The sequence below is a fragment of the Dendropsophus ebraccatus genome, chromosome 6 (genome assembly GCF_027789765.1).
Source record: "Dendropsophus ebraccatus isolate aDenEbr1 chromosome 6, aDenEbr1.pat, whole genome shotgun sequence".
NCBI lineage: Eukaryota > Metazoa > Chordata > Amphibia > Anura > Hylidae > Dendropsophus > Dendropsophus ebraccatus.
In genome coordinates, this window is record NC_091459.1 from 123,113,003 (window position 1) to 123,140,510 (window position 27,508).

At 46.9% G+C, this 27,508-nt stretch overlaps 1 protein-coding gene across 3 annotated transcripts; it reads left to right on the forward strand.

The window, feature by feature from the left end:
* The first annotated feature begins 6,471 nt into the window (after nt 1-6,471).
* Nucleotides 6,472-25,323, forward strand: FDFT1 (farnesyl-diphosphate farnesyltransferase 1). Of its 3 annotated transcripts, XM_069973998.1 has the most exons (8): nt 6,472-6,671; nt 12,847-12,944; nt 17,818-18,001; nt 19,128-19,256; nt 19,889-20,080; nt 21,650-21,826; nt 22,080-22,232; nt 23,593-25,323. In XM_069973998.1, exons 1-8 carry the CDS (start codon nt 6,573-6,575, stop codon nt 23,803-23,805), a joined length of 1,245 nt encoding a protein of 414 aa, XP_069830099.1. In that variant the 5' UTR covers nt 6,472-6,572; the 3' UTR covers nt 23,806-25,323. The 3 variants fall into 3 exon arrangements, with proteins under 3 accessions (XP_069830099.1, XP_069830098.1, XP_069830097.1); XM_069973996.1 differs by lacking the exon at nt 6,472-6,671 and having other exon boundaries at nt 12,458-12,944; XM_069973997.1 differs by lacking the exons at nt 6,472-6,671; nt 22,080-22,232 and having other exon boundaries at nt 12,457-12,944.
* The last annotated feature ends 2,185 nt before the right edge of the window (nt 25,324-27,508 follow it).

The following is a 27,508-nucleotide window of genomic DNA, read 5'->3' on the forward strand; positions in this document are numbered from 1 at the left end:
GAGAGGGGAGAGCGGCCTCTTGTGACCGCAGGTAAAGCACTGCCTGCGGCCATCAGAGTGAGGTGAAGAGAAGAGGAACGCGCGGACCCAGGTGAGTATAAAGTGTTTGTTTCTTTTGTTACCTGCTATATGGGAGGGGGGAGCACAAAGGGGGGGCTATATAACAGGGGGCAGCACACAGGGAGGGCCTATATACTACTGGGGGGGAAGATGGGGTGCACAGGGGGGTATATATAATTGGGGGGCCACACAGGAGGTATATCAGGAGGTATATTTAAACTGGGGGAGCGCACAGTGATGGGGGATTATATAAAAGGGGGTGCACAGGGGGGTATATATATCTGGGGGCACACAGGGGGTATATATATATAACTGGGGGCACACAGGGTATATATATAACTGGGGGTACACAGGGGGTGTATATATATATATATATATATATATATATATAGATATATAGATATAGATATATATATAAAACTGGGGGCACACAGGGGGAGTATATATATAACTGGGGGTGCACAGGGGGATTATATAAAGGGGGTATATATAACTTGGATGGCACACGGGGGATATATATATTTAACTGGGGGGTGCACAGGGGGATTATGTACAAGGGGGTATATATAACTTGGGGAGCACACAGGGGGTATATATATATATATATATAACTGGGGGCACAGGGGATATATATATATATATATATATATAACTGGGGGGGGCACACAGGGGATATATATATATATATATATATATATATATATATCTGGGGGGGGGGCACACAGGGGATATATATATATATATATATATATATATAACTGGGGGGGAACACAGGGGGTATATATATATAACTGGGGCCACACGGGATATATATAACAGGGGTGCACAGGGGGATTATATAAAAGGGGGGTATTTATAAGTCAGGGAGCACACAGGGGGCTATATAGGGGCGCACAGGGGATTTATACTACTGTGGGGTGCACGGGGGGACTATATACTACTTGGGGGAGCACAGGGGATATATACTACTGTGGGGTGCACAAGGGGACTATATACTACTTGGGGGAGCACGGGGGGTATATATATACTACTGGGGGATGCACAGTGGCGGGTATATATAACTGGGGGAGCACAGAGGGGGCTATATACTAATGGGAGCAGCACCTAGTGGTCTATAGTACTAGGGGCAGCACACAAGGGGTCTATATACTACTGGGGGCAGCACTGGGGGGGGGGGGGGGGGGGGGGGTTGGGGGGCCCACCAATGTATTAAACCTGCCCTGCTTAGTGGTGTTAAACAGGGACACTATAAGTCACTTGTACACACAGGGCACTGGAATGAATACACCTGCTGCTGATGCTGCTGTTATATCATCTATTTCTAAGCACTGAGAAGTGCGTTTGATTCAGAGATTACTTTTTGGCTGGATCTTAGCCCTGAAAAGGACTTTTGGGTTCTGTAGTAACCTAACCAAAATGCTACTAAAACCTATCTCTCCCTGCTCCAAGGTCTTTCCCTGGCTAGGTTGAAAGCTCATCTGCGGTTGAGAGGCGGGAGCCAAGCCAAGGAGAAGTCCGGCCAAAATTATTTTTTTATGTTATTACTTATGGAAAGTTATACAATTTTCTAATGTACATTAATTATGGGAAATGCTCATATACTGCTATTTCCCTTAATTTAGTGTATCAGGAAGTGTTAGAATTCTCTCAGAACCAGTGACGTCACAACGAAGGGTGTAATTCCTATGGAGTGTCAAGCAGGGGGCGCTCTCTATATAGAAGTCAATGAGTACCATTTACCTCTATATATAGTGCGCCCCTGCTGGACACTCCATAGGAATTACAGTGTATGTAATGTTATGTTATGCACTGTACTTTTGGGGACTTCATGAATACATTTATGGAATACTTTGGGGAGCAAGTGTCCTTGCTCCCCAAAGTATCCCATAAATGTATCCAATGAATACATTTGCTGGGCACCGAGCAGGGAGGGAGAGAGGTGCCATCTACCTCCACCCTCCCTGCTCGGTGCTGGGAACATATACATAGTACTACTCCCCCATTATCTGCAGATAATGGGGGAGTAGTACCTGTGCTATCTTATCGCCGCCGCCACCGCCGCTCACACAGGGGCTGCTTTTCATGCCCCCCGCGGCTCCCCCTCCTCCTCCCGGCTTCAAACTTACTATCGGGCCGCTGACTCCCCGCCGCCCGCGCCACTTCTCACTATCACTCTCAGATAGTGTGAGGAACGGGGCTTGCGAGCGGGCGGGCGGGAGTCAGCAGCTGGCCGGATAGTGAGAAGCTGCGCGGGCGGCGGGGAGTCAGCGGTGCGATAGTAAGTTTGAAGCCGGGAGGAGGAGGAGTGGGAGCGGCGGGGGGCATGAAAAGCAGCCCCTGTGTGAGTGGCGGCGGCTGTGATAGGGATAGCACAGGTACTACTCCCCCATTATCTGCAGATAATGGGGGAGTAGTACTTTGTATATGTTCCCAGCACCGAGCAGGGAGGGGGGAGGTAGATGGCACCTCTCTCCCTCCCTGCTCGGTGCCCAGCAAATGTATTCATTGGATACATTTATGGGATACTTTGGGGAGCAAGGACACTTGCTCCCCAAAGTATTCCATAAATGTATTCATGAAGTCACAAAAGTACAGTGCATAACATTACATTACATACACTGTAATTCCTATGGAGTGTCCAGCAGGGGCGCACTATATATAGAAGTCAATGGTACTCATTGACTTCTATATAGAGAGCTCCCCCCTGCTGGACACTCCATAGGAATTACACCCTTCGTCGTGACGTCACTGGTTCTGAGAGAATTCTAACACTTCCTGATAAACTAAATTAAGGGAAATAGCAGTATATGAGCATTTCCCATAATTAATGTACATTATGGAAAGTTATACAATTTTCTAAGTAATAACATATAAAAAAATAATTTTTGCCGGACTTCTCCTTTAAGATTCGAGGTCATGTGGTTCGGCCATCCAATGAGGGTAGACACCGTTTTCGCGCTGCATGCGTACTCCCAGGGTCCCTCACGGCCTCCCTGCATGGTGATTGGATTAAAAAAAAGCGCCAACTGCGATGGGAGGGCTTTCGAATGTTTCCCGTGTATTCGCCTCACTACTCGATTGAATTCGGATCTTTCGAATACCGCAATATTCGATCAAATACCTACTCGGTCGAATCATATTTGCTTATCTCTAGTTCTCACACTGTTGAAATTGAGCGGATGGCTGTCATTTAATGGCAAATATGGGACGTTGTTTTAAAATAACAGTAATTATTTGCTATTAAATGACAGCCATCCACTCAATTTCAACAGTGTGTGAACATAGCTTTTCTGTGTTTTCAATCAACTTCTGGTTTTGGTTGCAAAATACTGACCAAAACACTGAGCAAAAATACTGTGTGTGAATATAACCTTAAAAATGATACTATAATGAGAAAAAAAAGACCTCTATTTAATTTCCATCAAGGGATTTGAACCAGAAAATGAACTGCTGTCAGGTCTCTAGACAGGGGAGTTAGACCACAGCTCCAACACATCAGGGAGAAGAGATTCAATTATACCTGAGTGTTTCTTTCAGACATAAACTGCCTACAGAGGACTGATCTGCAATCTGACAGCTGAGCAAGCAGGAGGCCGGGCAGCATTGATTATTCATGAAGAGGGAGGAGGATGCATGTCAACTGCTCTGTGAACCCAGTGTGAACTGTGTACCCAGGGCTACAATTAGTCTAAAGCCGGCCCCTATAATCATGCAATGTAATACAGCCGTTAGCCACGACAGTGCACACCTGCATAGTGTGGATAATACTATTGGTTGTGCCGGCCTTTTTTTTTTTGCTTTTCTGCAATACCCCTTTAATGTAACAGGTATACTGTCAGCTGGCCATGACAAAGGCACAGGTATACTGGTGGCAGCGGGCCATTACATAGGCATAGGTATACTGGCGGCAGCTGGCCATTATATAGGCACAGGTATACTGCGGCAGCTGGCCATTATATAGGCACAGGTATACTGCGGCAGCTGGCCATTATATAGGCACAGGTATACTGCGGCAGCTGGCCATCGTATAGGCACCGGTATACTGCGGCAGCTGGCCATTACATAGGCACAGGTATACTGGCAGCAGCTGGCCATAACATAGGCACAGGTATACTGGCGGCAGCTGGCCATTACATAGGCACAGGTATACTGGCGGCAGCTGGCCATTACATAGGCACAGGTATACTGGTGGCAGCTGGCCATTACATAGGCACAGGTATACTGGTGGCAGCGGGCCCTTACATAGGCACAGGTATACTGGCATCAGCTGGCCATTACATAGGCACAGGTATACTGGCAGCAGCTGGCCATTACATAGGCACAGGTATACTGGTGGCAACGGGCCCTCACATAGGCACAGATATACTAGCAGCAGCGGGCCATAACATGGGAACAGGTATACTGGCGGCAGTGGGCCATAACATGGGAACAGGTATACTGGCGGCAGCGGGCCCTCGCATAGGCACAGGTATACTGGCGGCAGCTGGCCATAACATGGGAACAGGTATACTGGCAGCAGCTGGCCATTACATAGGCACAGGTATACTGGTGGCAGCAGCTGGCCATTACATAGGCACAGGTATACTGGTGACAGCTGGCCATTACATAGGCACAGGTATACTGGCCATTACGTAGGCACAGGTATACTGGCAGCAGCTGGCCATTACATAGGCACAGGTATACTGGCAGCAGCTGGCCATTACATAGGCACAGGTATACTGGCAGCAGCTGGCCATTACATAGGCACAGGTATACTGGCGGCAGTGGGCCCTTACATAGGTACAGGTATACTGGCATCAGCTGGCCATTACATAGGCACAGGTATACTGGCATCAGCTGGCCATTACATAGGCACAGGTATACTGGCGGCAGCTGGCCATTACATAGGCACAGGTATACTGGCATCAGCTGGCCATTACATAGGCACAGGTATACTGGCGGCAGCGGGCCCTTACATAGGCACAGGTATACTGGCGGCAGTGGGCCCTTACATAGGTACAGGTATACTGGCATCAGCTGGCCATTACATAGGCACAGGTATACTGGCATCAGCTGGACATTACCTAGGCACAGGTATACTGGCGGCAGCTGGCCATTACATAGGCACGGGTATACTGGCAGCAGCTGGCCATTACATAGGCACAGGTATACTGGTGGCAGCTGGCCATTACATAGGCACAGGTATACTGGTGGCATCTGGCCATTACATAGGCACAGGTAGAAATTCACGGATCTTTGAATGATATAAATGTGCGAATGTACACAATCAGGCCCGCTTCTGCCATGAGACGGAATGAGCCTTCAGATTTTGCGGTCCGGCAGAGGGGCGGCATTATATCCCCCCTGCTGTCATTTTTGTTAAGTATCGCTTAACAAAAATGACAGCGGCCGGCCATCACTTGGGGTGGCCGCCTGAGGTTTGCCTCAGGCGGCAGAAACCCCAGAATCGGCCCTGTACACAATATAATAAATTACACGTATAGTTACAATAGAGAAGAGGATCCTATCCTGCTCACATGTGGTATATAGCTATAGGCAGGAATCAGCCTCGAATTCTATCAGGTGTTGACAGTGTAAACGCTGTAGGTGTGCACCCTATGTCTGGGTTAAAGGTAACAAAAGTTTAAATAAATATAATAAAAAAACATAATTAGAGTAGCAGCTGTAGCAGGAACTAGAGGGCCTGGAACAGTTACCTATTACTATACTGTGATATATATGACTGTTGATGTATTTACTATTGTATTAGAACAGACATTACACAGGGGGAAGCTGCCTGCCTCAGTAGTGCTGTACAGGGAGGAGGATAACGGTCAGTCACTGCTGCACTGTGCCAAGGCTGCAGCTCTACTGACACAGACAGCTTCTCAGGTGTAATGTCTTTTGTTACGTTTTGGGGTTTTATTTTTGTGTAAAAATTTTTAATTTTTAGCTCTTTCGAATATGTATTCAAACAAGCAGCTGTCAGGGCATGCTGGGACATGCTGGGCTTCAGATGCATAGATGATAAACACGCAGATACTCGCACCCTCATTACTCTATTACTAAATCGTAGGTTGTGAGATTTCTCACAGTTATAGTTACAGATAACGGTCGCAAGGTATGCCGGGGCTTGTAGTTCGTAATAACACCTGGGTATTGCTCCTCAGCCGACGGAGGAACTACAATTCCCGGCATGCCTAAAGCGGCAGCGACACAAGAGTGGAGATATATATTTGACTGTAACCAGATACCCCGCCTATTTTTTTACGCTATTTTACGTCATAGTTGCAGTTTAGCCAATCATCTTCTAGCGCGATGCGTCACCCCAGCAACAGGTCTTCTCTAATTGGTTGGCGTTCTCTGGTACGAGAGCCGCCTGTCCAATCAGAGTTGTCAGTCCACTGTGGAGCTGCGCGGCTATTGGTCCGCAGTGACAGGTGAGGCGGAGCTTGAGATAGACAGTGGCTGAGTATTACAGCGGAACGTGCGGTGATGCTGTAGCCGGGTATCGCGCATCTTACATCGCTGCCATGGACTTGCTGAGGTCGCTGGGGCATCCGGAGGAGATCTACAACCTCTTCAGGTTCAAGATAGGCGGCTGCCAGGCTGTGGTGACCAAGCTGGAGCGGGTAAGAGCAGAGACATAGAGGAGGCAGCATACTGTATCCGGTGTCACTCATCTATCTGGGATCACAACTGACTGTAACTGTCTGTTTCCCATAGCAACAAAAGCTGAGCTCTGATTGGTTGCTTAATAGGTATCTTATCAAAGTGGTATAAGCAGAATAGTGAGTGCAGCTCTGAGGTATAATACAGGATGTAACTCAGGATCAGTACAGGATAAGTAATGTAATGTATGTACACAGTGACCCCACCAGCAGAATAGTGAGTGCAGCTCTGGGGTATAATACAGGATGTAACTCAGGATCAGTACAAGATAAGTAATGTATGTACACAGTGACCCCACCAGCAGAATAGTGAGTGCAGCTCTGGGGTATAATACAGGATGTAACTCAGGATCAGTACAAGATAAGTAATGTATGTACACAGTGACCCCACCAGCAGAATAGTGAGTGCAGCTCTGAGGTATAATACAGGATGTAACTCAGGATCAGTAATGTATGTACACAGTGACCCCACCAGCAGAATAGTGAGTGCAGCTCTGGGGTATAATACAGGATGTAACTGTATTATACCCCAGAAGGAAGGACATAGTCTTACATAGTGCCTGTTTATTTGATTGTGTTACATGTCCGGTTTATGGCTTTGCTTTATGGCAATTTTGTTTTTACCTGTTTTGTATACTCCAAAATCTCTTAATACAATGAGAGTAAACCTAAATTATAACAATATTAATCCCACAAAAAAATAAAAAAAATTTCCAGACACTAAACTTCCTATTGCATAAAATAGAATAAAAAGCAGTCGAGGAGTCCAATCTAAACCATAATGTTACCTATAAAAACTCTAGATCACGGCCCTAAAAGTGAGTCTCCTTACAGCTCCGTAGCCTGGAAGAATTCGATAGCTTTAAAGGTCAGAATAGGGCAAGTTTAAGACCAGCTTCACATTGCCTTAAAGTGTCACTGTCGTTTAAATTCTGTACTATTGAAATCAATAGTCCAGGCGATTTTAGGAAACTTTGTAATTGGGTTTATTAGCCGAAAAATGCATTTTTATCATGAAAAAGCAGTTTGAATCTCTCCCCCCTGTCTTCATGGTTCTCTATGGAGAGGGGAGGGGTGGAGGGAGATGAGGCACCAAAACAGGACAACAAAGAGTTAATTTACAGCTACATCACCGGGCTATCTCCTCTGAAGTCAGCACTGACCTCTGAATACCAGCTTTCATACAGCTCCTACTGTGTAATCCTTTGTTCTCTGCTCTCTGCTGGCGACTAATCTCCCTCCTCCCCCCTCCCCTCTCCATAGGTTACACAGGACCCGACTGATGTAAGAGAGTCGAGATTTCCTGATAATGAGCAGTGGATGAGAGAGAGGAGGGAGGGGGGGCCTGGGGAAAGTCTTTTTGAATGCAGATAATGGCATATTTGCCTAATAAACCCAATTACAAAGTTTCTTAACCTCTTAACGACGCATGACGGGTATACCCGTCATGCGGCTGTTAAGAGTAAACAGAGAGAGCTCCCGGAGTGAACCCTCTCTGCAGCGCGCGGTCCCCGGTTGCTAAGTGCAGCCAGGGACCGCGTGTATTAGCCGGCGCGGCCGATCGCCGCGGCCGGCTAATTAACTATTCAAATGCTGCTGTCAAAGCTGACAGCTGCATTTGAATAGCAGCTGTGCCCCTTCTCCCTGGTGTCCAGTGGTGGATCTCCCCCCCGCGATGCGATCGCGGAGGGGAGATCCGTTCTAATGAGCCGGCCGGGGCTCAGCGTCGGAATGACGCTGATCCCGGCTCGGCAATCTATTCAAATGGTCTGCAGCAGACCATTATAATAGAGCACCGATCTGATGGATCATTGCTCTATTATATACACAGGATTGATCTCAATGGGAGATCAGTGCTGTGTATATAGAAGTCCCCCAGGGGCCTTTATATTACTGTAAGGGAAAGTAAAAAAAAAGTGTTTTTATTAATAAAAAATCCCCTCCCCTAATAAAAGTCTGAATCACCCCCCTTTTCCCATTTTACAAATAAAAATAAATAAATAAACATGTTTGCTATCGCCGCGTGCGTAATCGCCCGAACTATTAATTTATCACATTCCTGATCTCGCAAGGTAAACGGTGTAAGCGCAAAAAAATCCCAAAGTGCAAAATTGCGCATTTTTGGTCGCATCAAATCCCAAAAAAATTTAATATAAAGCGATCAAAAGGTCGCATATGCGCAATCAAGGTACCGATAGAAAGAACACATCATGGCGCAAAAAAATGACACCTGACACAGCCCCATAGACCAAAGGATAAAAGCGCTATAAGCCTGGGAATGGAGCGATTTAAAGGAACGTATATTTGTTAACAATGGTTTTAATTTTTTACAGGCCATCAGATACAATAAAAGTTATACATGTTATATATCGTTTTAATCGTAATGACTTGAGGAACGTATATAACAACTAAGTTTTTCCATAGGACACACGGCGTAAAAATGAAGCCCCCCCAAAGAAAAATAATTGCGTTTTTTTTTCAATTTCACTGCGCATATAATTTTTTTCTGGTTTCGCAGCATAGTTTATGGAAAAATTCAGCCTGTCATTGCGAAGTACAATTAGTGACACAAAAAATAAGGGCTCATGTGGGTCTGTAGGTGTAAAATGCAACTGCTATGGCCTTTTAAGCACATGGAGGAAAAAACGAAAACGCAAAAACGAAAGTTAGCACGGCCCTAAAGGGGTAAAAATAACCTGTGCTATTGATTTCTGAAAAAAAAAAAAAAAGAACCAACAGTGACACTTTAAAATCCTGAAAAACGCCAATAAAAACGCCAGCTGCCAGGTGATAGCTGGAGGTCAATGGAAGTTTATGATCGGCCTTACACACATGGGGGGACATTTAGGGTGCCTTCACACCTAGCGACTCGCAGCGTAAATAATGCTGCGAGTCGGCTAGGTCCTGGCAGATCACTTTCACTACATACACGCAGCGGTCTGAACGACCGCTGCGTGTATGTAATTCTGCCGGCCCCTTAACCTCTTCAGCTGCCACCCGGCTCCTGCTCCGCTCTGTATACATACCTCCTCGCTGCATGGGTTCCGGCGTACTGCTCCCCCGCTCGGCCAATCAGTGTGTTGCCCTGCCGCAGCCACTGATTGGCCGGGCTGGAAAGCAGTACGCCGGGACCCGTGCAGCAAGGACAGGTAATGTATACAGCGGAGTGGGAGCCGGGCGGCAGCTGAAGGGGTTAAGGGGCCGGCAGAATTACATACACGCAGCGGTCGTTCAGACCGCTGCGTGTATGTAGTGAAAGTGATCTGCAAGGACCTGAAAGACTCGCAGCGTAATTTACGCTGCGAGCCGCTAGGTGTGAAGGCACCCTTAGGGTGCCTTCACACATACCGACTCGCAGCAAAAAACTCCTGCGAGTTTCTGCTATGAGCCGAGGTCCTGGAAGGCCCCTATCACTACATACAAGCAGTGGTCTGAAAGACCTCTGCGTGTATGTAATGCAGCCGCCCCCTTTACCCCTTCGGCTCCCACACTAGTCCCGCACCGCTGTCTCCATACATTACCTGGCTCTGGGTGCACGGGGTCCCAGGGTCCTGCTCTGCAGCCCAGCCAATCAGTGGCTGCGGCTGGGCAACACACTGATTGGCTGGGCTGCAGAGCAAGACGCTGGGACCCCCTGCAGCCAGAGCCAGGTAATGTATGGAGACAGCAGTGCGGGACTAGTGTGGGAGCCGACGGGGTTGACGGGGCCGCTGCATTACATACACGCAGAGGTCTTTCAGACCACTGCTTGTATGTAGTGACAGGGGCCTTCCAGGACCTCTGCTCGCAGCAGAAACTCGCAGCGAGTTTTTTGCTGCGAGTCGGTATGTGTGAAGGCACCCTAAGGGTATGTTCATAGGTACCAGATCCGCAGCAGATTTCCTCTAAATAACTGAACACAGCATCAAATCTGTACCATCAAATCTGCTGCGGATCTGCTGTGGATTCTGTACGTGTGAACGCACCCTTACTAAGGGGTCTAATTTGTGTGACTTTTCTAATGGGAACTGGTGGATATTTTGTTCCAATATCTTGTGACTGATTTATTAAAATGTAGCACTGCCATAGTGAATGCATCAAAGTATAAAGTCCCCCAAAAAGTTGCAGAAAAAGTTGCAAAAATTGCGCAAGCATATTCACCTGGTACTGACCAGACATAGGCCTGCAGCTGGGACTTTTTAAAAAGTCGCAAATGATAAATTCGGCGCTAATCCAGGATTATGTCGACGTTTGGGTGAATACTCAAAACAGGCAGATTAAAAAAAAAAAAAAAAAAAAAAAAAAAAAGTCAAATATAAAAAATATTCACCTGTCGACTACTGGTACTTAAATAGAACTTAGACCAAAAATGTCTGAGAAATCCAGTTATTCACCTAAAAATAGGCGCAAAGCTCTTGATGAATTCCCCCCATGGTGTTTTTTGGGGGTGATATTTTTCTCTTCTCTCTGGCGTTTAAGGCCAAAACGCAGCATGCCGAGGGGGTGGCGTTTTTTTTGGCAAACTGTGGCGTTTTTTTTCTACCATAGACTTCAATACAATTGTTCTGGTTGTCTCTAAAAACGCCATTGCTTGATGGTATCTTTGTCACCTTTGTGGTCCAGCAGCTAGATCATGTGATGGCAGAGGGAAAAAAAAGTTTAGCACTCAAAAACGTCAAAAATGCCTTAAAAAAACTGCATGTTTTTGTTTGAGACCTGATAACACCACACAAAAAAAGACATGTGCGGGCACCCAGATGGCGTTACCTGCCACCTAAAGGGGTTATCCAGCGCTACAAAAACATGGACACTTTTCCCCCTACTGTTGTCTCCAGTTCAGGTGCGGTTTTCAATTAAGCTCCATTTACTTCAATGGAACTGAGTCTCAAAACCCCACCCAATCTGGAGACAACAGTAGGGGGAAAGTGGCCATGTTTTTGTAGCGCTGGATAACTCCTTTAAAATTCCTTTTGATTTTGTGCTGTAGCTATATGAAAAATAACAAAGAGCACACGCTTACCTCTCCTTATTCCCCCTTCTCCTCACTGTCCTTCTGCACTGTATCCAGTGTCCCCCGCTAGTCAAAACAGCTGCCACTTCCAAGACTAACTTTTCTCTGAAATGCCAGCTCGCTCAGCCAATCACAGGTCACGGCGCTGTCCCGTCTCATTCAGTGATTGGCTGAGCGGCCTGTCATCCCAAAGAAAAGTTAATCTTGGAAGTGGCGGCTGCTGCGACTAGTGGGGGACACTGGAGACAACGCAGAAGGACACCGGGGGAGCACGGAGAGGTAAGCATGGGCTCTTTGTTGTTTTCCCTATATTTGCAGCACAAAAAAATTTAATCTTCGGATAACCCCTTTAAGCATATTTTTAAAGAAAATGTTGTAATTTAGTAGTTAAATAAAATAAAAGTGATATCAATTGTGGATTGTGGTAATGGTACTGATCCAGAGTACTAATGGTACTGATCCATGTGCTGCATGAAAATAAAAGCCCCCAGAAGTTGCAGAATATCTGCCGTGATCGCCTCTCCTTTCCTGTTCTGCCTCATCCTGGCCTTCAGCTGTGAAGTTTATAATCACCGGATTATAATAATCCAGTCTGTGGCTCACACACCTCCTCCTGCTGAGCGCTCATACATCTGCCCTGGATTTTCATGTACTGTCACTTTAAGACTTTTGGTTTTTTTGGGAAATGAGTAAAGGGTTAAGAGTGAGGCCCGGCCCTGTGAGCAGGACCATGAAAACATTGCAGGAGTGGGAGGGTGCAGCCGGGGTGGGTGTGCCGCTTGTTTGTTGTGAGGACCACTGGTGTAGGAAGTTGCTGGACGGCAGGGTCCATGGGCACTCAGCACTCCCTCCGGTGCCAGCTTACAGAGCATGCCCTTGGGCACAGTCCGTGATCGCTCTCAGCTCGGGAGACGATTCCTCCAGGTTTGGCTCATGGCCAGTGTGAACTGCAAAGTGGCCGTCTCCCTGTTTAAGAGGACGCTGTGCCTGGGCCCTGCTCAGAAGCCTGGCGGGCAGCGGTCACTACTGACAATCAGCAGCAGGCTGCAGGAGAGGGGGCTGAAGGAAGGCCGCACCGTGCACAAGTGCTTCAGCCCACACAGCCTGACCGTCTGCAAACTTCACTCTGTTACTCTGCCCCGACAGGACTCCATGAGCGACAGCCTGCGGACCTGCTACAAGTACCTGAACGAGACCAGCAGGAGCTTCGCTGCCGTCATCCAAGCCCTGGACGGGGAGCTCCGGTGGGTGACACCTCTCTATACTGATATAATGTTACTGGGGGGAAATTCCTTTAATCCGGCATCAGTCATTCTGGATTATCAGATGTCCTATAGCAGTGTTCTCCAACCTGCGGCTCTCCCATTTGTTGCATAACTACAACCCTCATTGTTCCCTGACAGACTTTGGCATAATGGGGGTTGTAGTTTTGTAATAAGGCAGCTAAATGGTCCTCCTGCATTAAATCCTTTAATCTGACAGTATTATGTGCTGGATTATCGGACACTATTGAACTACTTTTTTTTGTTGATGTCCAATAGTAGCAGCTGCTAAACTCTAATCTACAGTAAATATCCTATTCTGGATTATTGGACGGTCACGTTTGTCTAGTAAAGCTGCTGGACTGTCCAGTTTTATTATATAGTAAAAATGCCCCCTAATTCAGCACAAAATTTGGTACCGGATTATTAAATATTCCGGTTTATCGGATGGAAAACTGAAGTGTTCTACTAATATAATTCCTGTAGTAAAGATGCAAAACGATCCGCCTTTAATTTAATGTTAAACCTTTTACATTTGGAGAAATTGATAGATTATCAGAAAATCTAGATTAATCTGGATTATCGGACAGTAAAATTCCTTTAACCTGGGATTATCCGGTGCTGGATTATCAGATATTCTGGATTAATGGGCAGCCATAGATATTTCTAGAATACAATATAACCAGGAGCGGAGATGCCGGATTATCAGATATACTGGATATATCAGTATACTGCGAGGCTAATACAACCTAGGCCGCTCGCCTCTCTCTCTCTCTCTATCTATCTATCTATCTATCTATATGTTTTGTGCAGATTATAGCATTTTCTAGACTATCAGATGCCGGATTAACGGATTTGTTTGTACTATGTTACTATGTATGATGCCGATGGTATCAAATGAACGTCCATAGCAGTGACTAGATGCAGTTCTTTCAGCTTCTCCATGTTGTTCCTCGGCCATGTTGGATCCTTATGGACGTTCCTGATATTGATGGTTGTGATAGATCAGTGGTCACTGCAGTATGGCCTCCAGCTGATGCAAAACTACAACTCCCAGCAAACCCTTCTGGGGATGGAGAACCTGCAACCCCTCCAGCTGTTGCAGAACTACAACTCCCATCACGTGTGGACTGTCCAGTCAAGATGGGGGTTGTAGTTTGGCATCAACTAGAGGGTCTGCAGGTTCCTCATCCCTGACCTATAGCAAGGCACCCCCCCCAGCTGTAACAGCTACAAGTCCCAGACTGTACAATAACCAGGACTATAGAATAATATAGACCATAGAATGGAATATTATATTATACAATAGGTGAGATCTGATCTCATGTTGGCGCCCCCAGTGGCCGCACAGTGTGTGAGCAGTATGATTGATGTATTGGCCACCATCCACATGTTACTGTACTCCACCCTGTATAGCTGGGGGAGGGGCGTTACTTCTCTCCTGTATCTCCGCTCTGCCTTATCTGTCAGGCTGACGCTGCCCCTCCCCCAGCATTCTGTAGGGCTCAGTGCAGGGATTGCACATTAACACTTGGCACTGCGGCCCCACAGCCCTGCCAGCTGCTGATCAGTCACTGGAGGGAACAGTCATCTTCTCAGGACGTCTTGTAGCGTCCACGTGCTCAACCACACGCTGTCCATGAGCCGTAGCCACTCTCAGAAAGTGAAGAAGATAAAACAAGAATTCCTCTAATCCTCCTAAAATGAGAAACAGAGACGCCATATAACCCGTCCATGTGCCCTAGTAATGTACTATAAAGGGGTCATCCAACTTCTCCAGATGCCGGGAGTCAAATACTTTATGACAAACTTAACGGCAAGTTTACCGATCTCTAGTCAGGATCTGAACACTATGGGAGAGATTTATCAAACATGGTGTAAAGTGAAACTGGTGGAAGAGAGTTCATATAGGATTCCTAGAGACTATGGGGGAGATTTATCAAACATGGTGTAAAGTGAAACTGGCTCAGTTGCCCCTAGCAACCAATCAGATTCCACCTTTCATTCCTCACAGACTCTTTGGAAAATGAAAGGTGGAATCTGATTGGTTGCTAGGGGCAACTGAGCCAGTTTCACTTTACACCATGTTTGATAAATCTCCCCCTTAGACCCCAACTGATGAGATATTTGACATGTCTCTATGGTATGTGATTGGGGCCCCCACCAATGAAGAGAACTGGGGCCCCTTGTCCTCTCTTATGAATGGAGCAGTGTTAGGCCTAGGAGGATAGGTGAGCTGTGTGCTCTTTCATCGTGCTCACATAGTGTCGCTGTATGCAGAATGGAGGACATGGGTCCCCAGTTATCCCAGCGGTTAGACCCCCCCCCCCCCCCCCCCCCCCCCCCCCCGCATACACACACTCACAACTGATCAGATACTTATTATCTATCCTGTATATGGGTGATAAGTTGTAATCTTGGGGGGAAAAAAGGTGAAAAAATATTTTCAAATCAGCTGAAGTTTTACAGATTTGTAGTTTACTTCTATTTCCAAATCTCCAGTCTTCCAGTACTTAGCAGCTACTTTGTCCTGCAGAAAGTGGTTCTTTCCAGTCTGACACAGTGCTCTCTGCTGCCATCTCTGTCCATGTCAGGAACTGTCCAGAGCAGAAGCAAATCTCAATAGAAACCCTCTCCTGCTCTGGACAGTTCCTGACATGGACAGAGGTGGCAGCAGAGAGCACTGTGTCAGACTGGAAAGAATACACCACTTCCTGCAGGACATACAGCAGCTGATAAGTACTGGAAAGAATACACAGTAGAACATGTGCCTTAAAATTATGGGAGTTGTGGTTTTGTCTTATATTGGACTATGATCCTAGGTATTTGAGGACTTAAGAATTATTCTCTAAGGCAATGATGCAAAACTACAACCCCCATGAGAACCAAGCAGCCTTCTGATGGGAGTTGTAATTTGGGACAGCTGTAAAGCGAGGGGTTGGTGAACATTGCCCTGTTTTCTGGTGGTAGGCACTACAGTGGGGTCCATTAGTTGTGGGCACTTTACACCCCTATACTCCATTGTGATGAATGTGGGTGACATTGGGGGCAGCGGGGGTCCCTGAAGTCATAGTGGAGTCCGGGCCATACGTGATCTATACAGCACATAGTTTAGGCGTCCCCCCCCCTTGTCCCACAGGCACTCGCTGTTTTCTCAGGCTCCCTGCCAGAGAATTAGGAAAGCTTTTACAGCAGTCGCCATAGCTTTATATCCTTACTGCGGTAAGAGCCATTGACGTGACCCAGTGGAAAGAGACGGCCCCCACTATGTGATCACCCGCACGTAATCCCCCGTATCTGTCTCCAATGCCAAATCCTACCTATAATGTGTGTAAGGAGTAATGGACAATGGAAACGGAAACAGCCATTTATTATATAGATAATTGTAGTACTAAAAGTACTGTTAATAGGTGCCACTGTAGCTGCATTGCTGTGTGTATATATAGATCTAGTATACATATTTATATCTCTGTACATCTACATTATAGCTATGTATATACATCAGCCAGACCACTGCTTTTAGAGCAGAGCGGTGGTCGGTAACCTAGACAACGAACATTCAGTAATGGATGGGAAAGAGCAGTATATCAGGAGAGTCAAGTTTGCTAAATTCACTATATTAGGTGAGATAGGAATATCCCTTTAAGGGATGGAAAAGTCCTGGATGTCAGTAACAAACCTGCTAAATCTCCTCCTTACTGCAGTTGGTAATCCAGTCTGGACTCTTGTAATTACAAGCCGCGGGGGTGGGGATTATGTACAGCTCATAGCGGATTAATGGAGGGCGGACTGCCAGCCGCTTACACATTAGGCGTCATTGAGCACAGTCCCCTTAAAGGGGTTGTTTACCTTTGGTCTCTTCACTCTTATTTACTTGCTTATATGTACTAATATCCTTGAGACACAAGTGATTGGTGCCCCTTACCAGACCTGCAGTGCCATATGCCAGGATACTTAAAGGGAGCCTGTCACCAGGAAAACACAACTTAATTTGTGTATATATTGTATATAGTATTGTTATTTTGTGTTGAACAGCGCTCCTAGTGGCCATAAAGTTTTGATCACTGCTTGATAGAACCAGGAGAAACGTTCAGCTAAGCGCTTCTCTCCCTGACTTGCTACAGGAGATGGTCTCCATAAAGTACATTGGGGGCCATCTCCAAAGAGTGAAGTGCTTAGCAGGCGCTTCTCTTAGCTGGGACAACATCCAGTTTTTTTCTTTTTACATGACCGTGACCACTTAAAGGAGAGATTTTTAATTTACTTCTATTAAAAAAAAAATGTCCAGTCTTCCAGTACTTATCAGCTCCTGTATGCCCTACAGGAAGTGGTGTATTCTTTCAGTCTGACACAGTGCTTTCTGCTGCTGCTCTGGACAGTTCCTGACATGGACAGAGGTGGCAGCAGAGAGCACTGTGTCAGACTGAAAAGAATACACCACTACCTGCAGGACATACAGCAGCTGATAAGTACTGGAAAACTTGAGATTTTTTTTTTAAATCGAAATTCATTACAAATCTCTGGGACTTTCTAACACCAGTTAATTGAAAAGATTTTTTTTTTCTGCTGGAGTACTCCTTTAAATCTAACAGGATAGCGAGACAAAGGGTCCACAGGTTGCCTGTACCCCCCTTTCCCTGGCATAGTTCCTGATATGAGCATATACAGTGTCTCGCACAAGCTTCACTATATGTATATCTCCACCTTAAGGACAATCCTGCTGTATCCTATCCACCATAACTTGTCTGCGAATTACCAAAAGGATTTTCCCCTTAGACTGCATGTGGCCAAGCAGCAGAGGGCATGGTGGGTAGTAAGCAGTTGCATTGTGCTGACTCCTTGTGTCTGCTTGTAGACATGCCGTGTGTATCTTCTATCTGGTTCTCCGGGCTCTGGACACTGTGGAGGACGACATGACCATCAGTCTAGAGAAGAAGATCCCCATCCTGCACAACTTCCACACGTATCTGTACCAGGCCGACTGGAGGTTTACAGAGAGTAAGGAGAAGGATCGTCAGGTTCTGGAGGACTTCCCTACGGTGAGATATGGGGGGCCGCCCCGATACCTATATACATGTGTGATATGTAGGGCTGGATGTGTATAAAGGCGTCTGGGTGTAGAATAAAGGCGTCTGGGTGTAGAATATTGGGGGCACACAGAACACTATTTCTTGTTTCATAGAAACTGGGCATTAGAGTGGGCACACATAACAATACTAGAAGATTTATTAAAGGGGTCTTTCAGTTAAAAACTGACCCATCAATGACCTATCCATAATAGTACACTGAGAATAGAGCCTTTGGTAGGATCTGTGGCTGCAGTACCCCAGCGCCACCACTACATGGAGTATGGTGCCATACACTACATAATCCCATCATACTGTAGCTATATAATGCTGCCATACACTGCATAATCCCATCATACTGTAGCTATATAATGCTGCCATACACTGCATGGTACCATCATACTGCATCTATATAATGCTGCCATACACTGCATAGTACCATCATACTGCATCTATATAATGCTGCCATACACTACATAATCCCATCATACTGTATCTATATAATGCTGCCATACACTACATAATCCCACTATACTGTAGCTATATAATGCTGCCATACACTGCATGGTACAATCATACTGTAGCTATATAATGCTGCCATACACTACATAATCCCATCATACTGCATCTATATAATGCTGCCATACACTACATAATCCCATCATACTGTAGCTATATAATGCTGCCATACACTGCATAATCCCATCATACTGCATCTATATAATGCTGCCATACACTGCATAATCCCATCATACTGCATCTATATAATGCTGCCATACACTGCATAATCCCATCATACTGTAGCTATATAATGCTGCCATACACTGCATAATCCCATCATACTGTAGCTATATAATGCTGCCATACACTACATAATCCCATTATACTGTATCTATATAATGCTGCCATACACTGCATAATCCCATCATACTGCATCTATATAATGCTGCCATACACTACATAATCCCATCATACTGCATCTATATAATGCTGCCATACACTGCATAATCCCATCATACTGTAGCTATATAATGCTGCCATGTAGATACAAACAGCACTCTCCCTATTGTAATCTGAGCTCCTTCATTGTCTGTTCTAGATCTCCCTGGAGTTCCGGAGTTTGGCGGTGGTGTACCAGGATGTGATCGCAGACATCTGCCACAAGATGGGGGTGGGCATGGCGGAGTTCTTGGAGAAGCAGGTGGAGTCTCTCCTGGAGTGGGATAAGGTACGAGACGTTTTCATCAATCCCGATTCGGCCGATTATGGCTCCGTGGAATAGAGACAACGATCAGCTGATGATCGTGTCATCGGCTGATCGTTTATTTAGTTTCAAACCAAAAATCATCGGGCACCGACTGCGCATCGCTGCGTGAAATAGCGATGCACGGCCGGCGACCGACGATTTCACAAGCACCATGCTTTACATACACATGTTGCAGGGCTTCTCCTGCGCTCCTTCTTCCTCCTGTTCCTGCGCGCAGCAGCAGCTTCGGTGCGGCCTGTCTTAGCTGACAGACCGCTCAGCCAATCACTGTCCCTGCAGCCCTCGCTAAACGAATATCGGGTCGTGGAATAGGCCCAGTAAACGTGCGCCAATCTAGCAGATCGGCGCTCGTTTCCATTATTGATTGGCCCCCATCGGCCTGTGCAATAGGACCCTAGGTCCAATCTCTGAGTCAGGTTTGTTATATGTGTAGATACAGCATAGCTCTGTGTAAGAGAGGTGCTGTTTCTGGAAGAAAGTGGAAAGGTCTGAGGTCTCTGCTGGGGATCCAGTATCTTATGTATTAGTCAATATGTCGCTTATATCACTTGAGTATTAACACTGAGGCTTTACTTTTTTCTGTCTCTGCTCAGTATTGTCACTATGTGGCCGGATTAGTGGGGATCGGTTTATCCCGGCTGTTCTCCGCCTCAGAACTGGAAGACGCCATTGTTGGCGAGGATACAAGGCTCTCAAACTCCATGGGGCTTTTCCTGCAGAAAACCAACATCATCAGAGATTACCTGGAAGATCAGCTGGAAGGAAGAGAGTTCTGGCCCCGAGAGGTGAGTACAGGGCACCCACCTGGTCTCCATGCCCAGAGTAGGGCAGGGTCCTGTGGTCTCCCTTCTGATACAGAGTAGGGCAGGGTCCAATGGTCTCCTGTCTCTGATGCAGAGTAGGGCAGGGTCCCGTGGTCTCCTGTCTGATACAGAGTAGGGCAGGGTCCCGTAATCTCCTATCTGATACAGAGTAGGGCAGGGTCCCGTGGTCTCATGTCTGATACAGAGTAGGTCAGGGACCCGTGGTCTCCTATCTGATACAGCATAGGGCAGGGTCCCGTGGTCTCCTGTCTGATACAGAGTAGGGCAGGGTCCCGTCCTGTCTGATACAGAGTAGGGCAGGATCCCGTGGTCTCCTGTCTGATACAGAATAGGGCAGGGTCCTGTGGTCTCCTGTCTGATACAGAGTAGGGCAGGGTCCCGTCCTGTCTGATACAGAGTAGGGCAGGGTCCCGTCCTATCTGATACAGAGTAGGGCAGGGTCCCGTCCTGTCTGATACAGAGTAGGGCAGGGTCCCGTCCTGTCTGATACAGAGTAGGGCAGGGTCCCGTCCTGTCTGATACAGAGTAGGGCAGGGTCCCGTCCTGTCTGATACAGAATAGGGCAGGGTCCTGTGGTCTCCTGTCTGATACAGAGTAGGGCAGGGTCCCGTCCTATCTGATACAGAGTAGGGCAGGGTCCCGTCCTATCTGATACAGAGTAGGGCAGGGTCCCGTCCTGTCTGATACAGAGTAGGGCAGGGTCCCGTCCTGTCTGATACAGAGTAGGGCAGGGTCCCGTCCTGTCTGATACAGAGTAGGGCAGGGTCCCGTCCTGTCTGATACAGAGTAGGGCAGGGTCCCGTCCTGTCTGATACAGAGTAGGGCAGGGTCCCGTCCTGACTGATACAGAGTAGGGCAGGGTCCCACTGTCTCCAGTCTGATACAGAGTAGGGCAGGGTCCCGTCCTGTTTGATACAGAGTAGGGCAGGGTCCCACTGTCTCCAGTCTGATACAGAGTAGGGCAGGGTCCCACTGTCTCCAGTCTGATACAGAGTAGGGCAGGGTCCCACTGTCTCCAGTCTGATACAGAGTAGGGCAGGGTCCCACTGTCTCCAGTCTGATGCAGAGTAGGGCAGGGTCCCACTGTCTCCAGTCTGATGCAGAGTAGGGCAGGGTCCCGTGGTTTCCAGTCTGATGCAGAGTAGGGCAGGGTCCCGTGGTCTCCTGTCTCTGATACAGAGTAGGGCAGGGTCCCGTCCTGTCTGATACAGAGTAGGGCAGGGTCCCGTGGTCTCCTGTCTCTGATACAGAGTAGGGCGGGGTCCCGTCCTGTCTGATACAGAGTAGGGCGGGGTCCCGTCCTGTCTGATACAGAGTAGGGCGGGGTCCCGTCCTGTCTGATACAGAGTAGGGCGGGGTCCCGTCCTGTCTGATACAGAGTAGGGCGGGGTCCCGTCCTGTCTGATACAGAGTAGGGCGGGGTCCCGTGGTCTCCTGTCTAAATGGATTGGCAGTTCAGCATGCACATTGGTAGTCAGGACTCGCTGCAGGACTGTGAGCAAAACCAATGGGATTTTTTTCTGTTATCAGGTGTGGAGCAAATACGGCAAGAAGCTGTCAGACCTGGCCAAGCCGGAGAACATTGTGCCGGCCGTGCAGTGCTTGAATGAACTGGTGACCAATGCGCTGCAGCACGTTCCCGATGTCCTGCTCTACCTGTCCCGGCTGAGGAACCAGAGCGTGTTCAACTTCTGCGCTATCCCCCAGGTGAGTGCCATAAGACAGGAGGGGGTCACGACTCCAACAGGAATCGGGGGTAGCAATTTTTCCAAATTATATACAGGGGTCACCAGGCAGATAGTCCATAGTGTCGCCCACTCCCTATATATTTATGCTATTTGTATAAGACCGGTGTCACACCTATGTGTTATTGATGTAAGTGCAGCTCTATATATTGTGTATCATACAATGAAGCTGTTTTATCTATGGAGACTCTAATAAATCCTCCTTGTGTCCCCAGGTCATGGCCATAGCCACGCTGGCCGCCTGTTACAACAACCAGCAGGTGTTTAAGGGAGTAGTGAAGATCCGCAAGGGACAGGCGGTGACGCTGATGATGGATGCCACCAATATCCAGGCGGTCAGAGCCATCATGTACCAGTATGCCAACGAGGTAACTGGAGTCTCTACTATATATACAGTATCACTGCTTATGAGGAGCTGCACAAGATTGACTTCTGGGAATTAGTTGTATAAAGAGCATTTTCCCCTTTAAATGAGTTTCCAGGACTGTAGTATTGACTGGTGGGGGTCATTTAGTGGAATGAAGGGTTAAGTTGCTCCAGCAAGGGCTGCCTTCCTTTTCATTGTTTATCATGAACAGCACTGTACGCTTGATAGTGGCCGTACCTAGTACTGCAGCTGATGTGAATGAGACGGCACAGGCACAACCATAACCATATGTACAGCACTTTAATAAAAAGTGGTAAAATGTTCAGCTTGATGGACGTGCTGGGACTTGGACCTCATCTAAATATACTGGGTCAGTGCCATGCTGCGGGCTGACCACCATTCATCTCAGACGGACACAGCTCAAGGAAGGGGATTGGGTGGCCGGGGTTAGTTCTGTGTCTGAGCTCTATTATAATTTATAGGGTTAATGCACAGAACTCACCGTGCATATTGCAGTTGCCTCAGCCATCCGATCCTCCGGTGTGAGCTGAATCTATCCATGACGAACTGTGGAGAGAACGTATTGTGGCAGTTTTCCAGTCTTCTTCTTCTTCTTCTGTCAGACTTATCACCCATCTTTCCCTTTCTTGTGAAAGGCAGTTCTGCCCCCTCATTGACCGTAATGAAGACTCTGCAGCATTTAGAACAAAGCTGACTCAAAGAGGAATTGCTATAAAATAAAAGATAAAATAATGCCGATAGTCATCCTCTATAAGAAAGTAAAGGTCCGTGTTCCTATGCTGCCTATAGGTGGCGCTTAAGTACACTTGTAGAGGAGGAGCGCAGCTCACATGTTGACAAAAGAAATACACACACTGACATGGTCATATAGCTTAGGGTGCATTTACACAGGTTAGATTATCACAGGGGGCTAAATTCTTTGTTTCCAGTCAAGTCCCAGCTGCCGATCTAATGATCTTTGATGCTGTTCAGGTTATTAGACCACTTAGACTCTGGACAACTTGTGGCCACCCATCCCAATCACTGGTGGAATGACCTGCCCTGCCAGGGTGGACTCACACGAGTGTAATACAGGTTCTGGTACTTGTCTACATCTCCGCTGCTCCTATGGGTAACATTGCGGATAAGATGCATACAGCCAGGGTTGTGCTACCCAATGAGGAACCTCCTGTGGTGTCTCTGCAGCCATGAGTAAAGCAATGGTGAGGTTACCATGAGACCATAATGATATATTACTAGTGGCGGGGTAGATGATGTGCAGCTCCCATTTACTATACATGGCTTTACCGGTGCTCTTCTAGTAAACTTATATTTGCTTGTTTTTTCCCTTTTTCGTTCAGATCTACCAGAAGATCCCCCTGACGGACCCCTCCTCAGGACGGACACACAACATTATCTCCACCGTTCAGAAACTGAGCCTGTCCAATGGCCCCCTGGTGTCCCGGAACAACTTCTCCCCCATCTATCTGTCCTGTGCCATGCTGTTGGCCGCCCTCAGCTGGCAGTACCTGAGCACGGTCCAGGCCTCCGAGGAGGTGCACACAGGCCAGTGACCAGGGACAGACTGCAGCATCCATCTATACAGCCCTCCATAAGGTAGTACTAAGTAATGTATCCCCCCCTTGTCTCAGAGGATTATGGGACAGGATAGTTCAGTCAAGCTCATAGTACCTAAAGCACATTCGCCAAGCATTGATTGGCTGGACTTGATCTCGGGGGAGGGGACCCACTTATCATTTCCCATCAGCCACTTGGTTACATTGTGATTGTAACTGGACTTTAGTAGTGACCTGATCAGTGGTGGGATGATCCATCTAGACTTGCGGTAAGTGACGTGGTTATAGAACTCATATGGCGGCCAGATCTAAGTACTTTCTGGAGTGGATGCAGAAGCCGCTCATCTGGTATACTGGAATATAAGGGGTTAGGTTGGATCGGGCACATGGCACCAGTTTGTTCACAGCTGCCTGGAGGCTACGGCCATGTTGTCTTCATCGTCATTACATAGGCTGTATGATGAAAATACAGTCTCCTTCTAAGTTGGAAGCAGCACTTTATAGAGACTGATGGGAACAGTCCTCCATCATGAGACAGGCCGAAGACGTATGTGACATAGATCTGTGGTCTCCTACCATCGGTACTACAGCCCTGCGCATGGCTGGGAGTTGTAGTTCCCCAACAGCTGGAGAACTATAGCTTAAGGACCACTGATGCGGATGATCCAGAGTGCGCCTATCTGTAGATCCTGATGACTGTCAATGTCGTGTTCATGTAGTTGCCAGACCCTCGTCCAATGAAAAACAAATTGGACGGGTTTGGCGTTATTCCTGTTGCGGTTTTTGTTTCCCTCCAGATAAGCGGCATTGCGGTGTCTGGAAGCCGCACATCTCCTCTAAGGGCCCTATTCCACCGGAAGATTATCGTTTGCATAATCGTTAACGATCTCAAACGACCGCTATTGCGAAAGACCTGAAAACGTTCACTCATTTTCATGGAACGATAATCGTTACTTATGATCGTAATTGCGATCGTTTTTTTCTTCGCCATTTCTTCGCTATTGCGTTCGACCGAACGAGGTCTTATTCAATGCGAACGATTTGCGAACGTTTTGCGAACTAGCAAGGATAAAAATAGGTCCAGGTCTTATAAAGCGATCAACGATTTCTCGTTCGGTCGTTAATCGTTAACTGCATTTCAACCGAACGATTATCGTTTAGATTCGAACGATTTAACGATAATCTGAACGATAATCGTCCGGTGGAATAGGGCCCTAAGTCTCCATCTTCTGTGTGAATACTATTTTCCGTTTTATGTTTAAAATTTAAGAAGTCAGTCGGACGATGGTTGTGATTCTGGTAATCTGTATTCGAGATGCTCCATTAGTTCAGTCATATACAGGGGTCGGTGATCAGCCCGGGCGCCATTGGCCCACGTCACAGTGCGTCATCTCATTGTGATGCTATAAACATCTCCGGACTCTCGAGGAGGCCATGTCAGGAATGGTTGGTATTGTGACATTGTTATACAATGTGTTTTAATTTTTATTAAATAAAATTCTTATAAGTAATTGATTTACGGTATTGTCCCGTCTCATTACTCTATGTGGCTTTCATCTCCTTGGTTTGGCGGCTCTGCGACTCCGAATGATTAACTGGTCTCTGGCCCTTTAACACGGGCCGATTATTAGGAACACGTGTTCTCCAGTACATCACCCCAATACATTCACCATTAAATCGGTTATTTACTGTAAAAAATGGCACTATTTTAATGCGATTGGCAAAAATAGCACCATTTTTACCACAAATTCACAGTAAAAAATGGCATTATTTTACAGTGATTTTAACATGACAGCAAATGTGGCTAAAATAGTGTCATTTTAAACTGTGAATAAACCGTCAAAATGGCGCAATTTTACAGCGATTAGCACAAATGTTACTAAAGTAAAAATGGTGCTAATTTTCCAAAATTGCGATAATCACGATAAAATAGCCAGCCCAAAAAAAAACAAAACAAATTTGGTGTCTAGCCTCTCAGCAGACTGTACTCTCCCTGCGAGCACCAGGCCAATGGCTCCCGTCCATCAAGTAAAGGAGAAAAAAGTGAGATGTGTGAAGAAGTGTAAGGCCCCATTCACACGTCCGTGTCAGTTTTGACTGTCAGGAAATCCTGATCATGAGGCCTCAAGTGAAGTGGCATCAGCAAAGTATCAGGATTTCCTGACAGTAATCCGTTTTTACCTTCAGGAAACCATCAGGAAATGCCTTCAGGATTTCCTGATCAGAAAAAGTGTTTTTCATATGGTCTAGGATGCCAACATACATCCTAAGTACCCACATAGCCCATAGTGTACGTGGCCATCATCTCCCCCTCGTGTGCTGTGCGACCTTCCCCCGCTTGTGTACCGTGCCACAGTGCCCCCGCATGCCATGTGTCATCCTCTAATCTGTTGCAGAACTACAAACTTCATTATCTTCATTACTGGATGGTCACAGCTTGCAGAACTACAACTCCCATCATGATCTGTCAGCAGGGCATGATGAGAGCAGTAGTTCTGCAACCTGAATGGTCGCAGATGGCAAAAGTACAACTCCCATCATACCCTGCTGACAGGTCATGATGGGAGTTGTAGTTCTGCAACCTGGATGGCCATGGGTAGCTAAAGTAAAACTCCCTTCATGACCTGTTAGCAGGACATGGTGGGAGTTTTAGTTCTAGGGTAAGGGTGATCTCACCTGTCCTGGTTCCTGGTCTTCTTATCCAGTGCCACAGATCCGTTCACCATTGCTAGATGCGTCTGGTGCGCTGGGTGCCAGCAGGAGGTGAGTTCCAGGGGGATATAGGGGTGGCGGGGCCCGATGCGTTCCGGGGGGGGGAGGGGGAGGGGGGGGGGCAGTGATGTCCGCTGGGGGGGAGGGGCCGGCGTTCGAGGGCTATGGACGCTGAAGTCCAGGGAAAAAGGTGGGATTCGGCGATCACTTAAGATTTATGCAAAACAATAAATAGTGGGTCAAAGTTAGGGGTCATGTTGATCGACCACCTGGTGGCTTTTCTCAACCACTTGACAGCGCTCTTCAACCACCTGCTAACGGTGGCATTCCTTCACTGCCTGGTACTTCTCCTCAATCAATTGTCAGAGGTTGCGCTTGTTAACCACCTGGTGGCTTTTCTCAACCACTTGATGGTGGCACTCAACCACCTGATGGTGCCCTAGCAGTGGTGTTCCTCAACCACCTGCCGGTGCTCCTCAACCAATTGGCAGTGGTAGTGCTAATCAACCACCCTATACACTTAGCTACAGGAAGACTGCACAACCACCAGGGTGCTGCCTAGGGCATACTTAATGTACAACCACAACTACAAAACCCAGAAAAGGAGTAAGCCCATAAGAATGCAGGCGCACACCCGGATAGTAGAAAAATGAACAAATCTTTATTAGAAATACATGATCAATTATTACACAACAGCAATTAGACTAGGATCCCTATACATGATTAAAAACAATTAAAATCAAAACCAACATGGGAGAACCAGATAATATAAGAAAACCCCCAGGTCTACAACTCAAATGTATACAACAGACTTCCCTGATAAATAGACACCCATATACACAAAATAATGCCAATAAATATAAAGTGCTGTGTCTGAAAGTGCTAGTCAAAAAATATTTTACTACAATATACAAAAGCACAGATCCAAATACTACATGGTGTGAGAAACCAGATACACAAAATAAAATTTATGAACTATATAATCAAA

Bases quoted from the DNA above. Each gene is read 5' to 3' on its own strand.
- FDFT1 (XM_069973996.1), top strand. From the start codon at position 12,571: ATGCCCTTGGGCACAGTCCGTGATCGCTCTCAGCTCGGGAGACGATTC. The intron at 18,002-19,127 runs GTGAGATATGGG...TGTCTGTTCTAG, and splicing joins TTCTGGAGGACTTCCCTACG to ATCTCCCTGGAGTTCCGGAG. The intron at 22,233-23,592 runs GTAACTGGAGTC...TTTTTCGTTCAG, and splicing joins TGTACCAGTATGCCAACGAG to ATCTACCAGAAGATCCCCCT.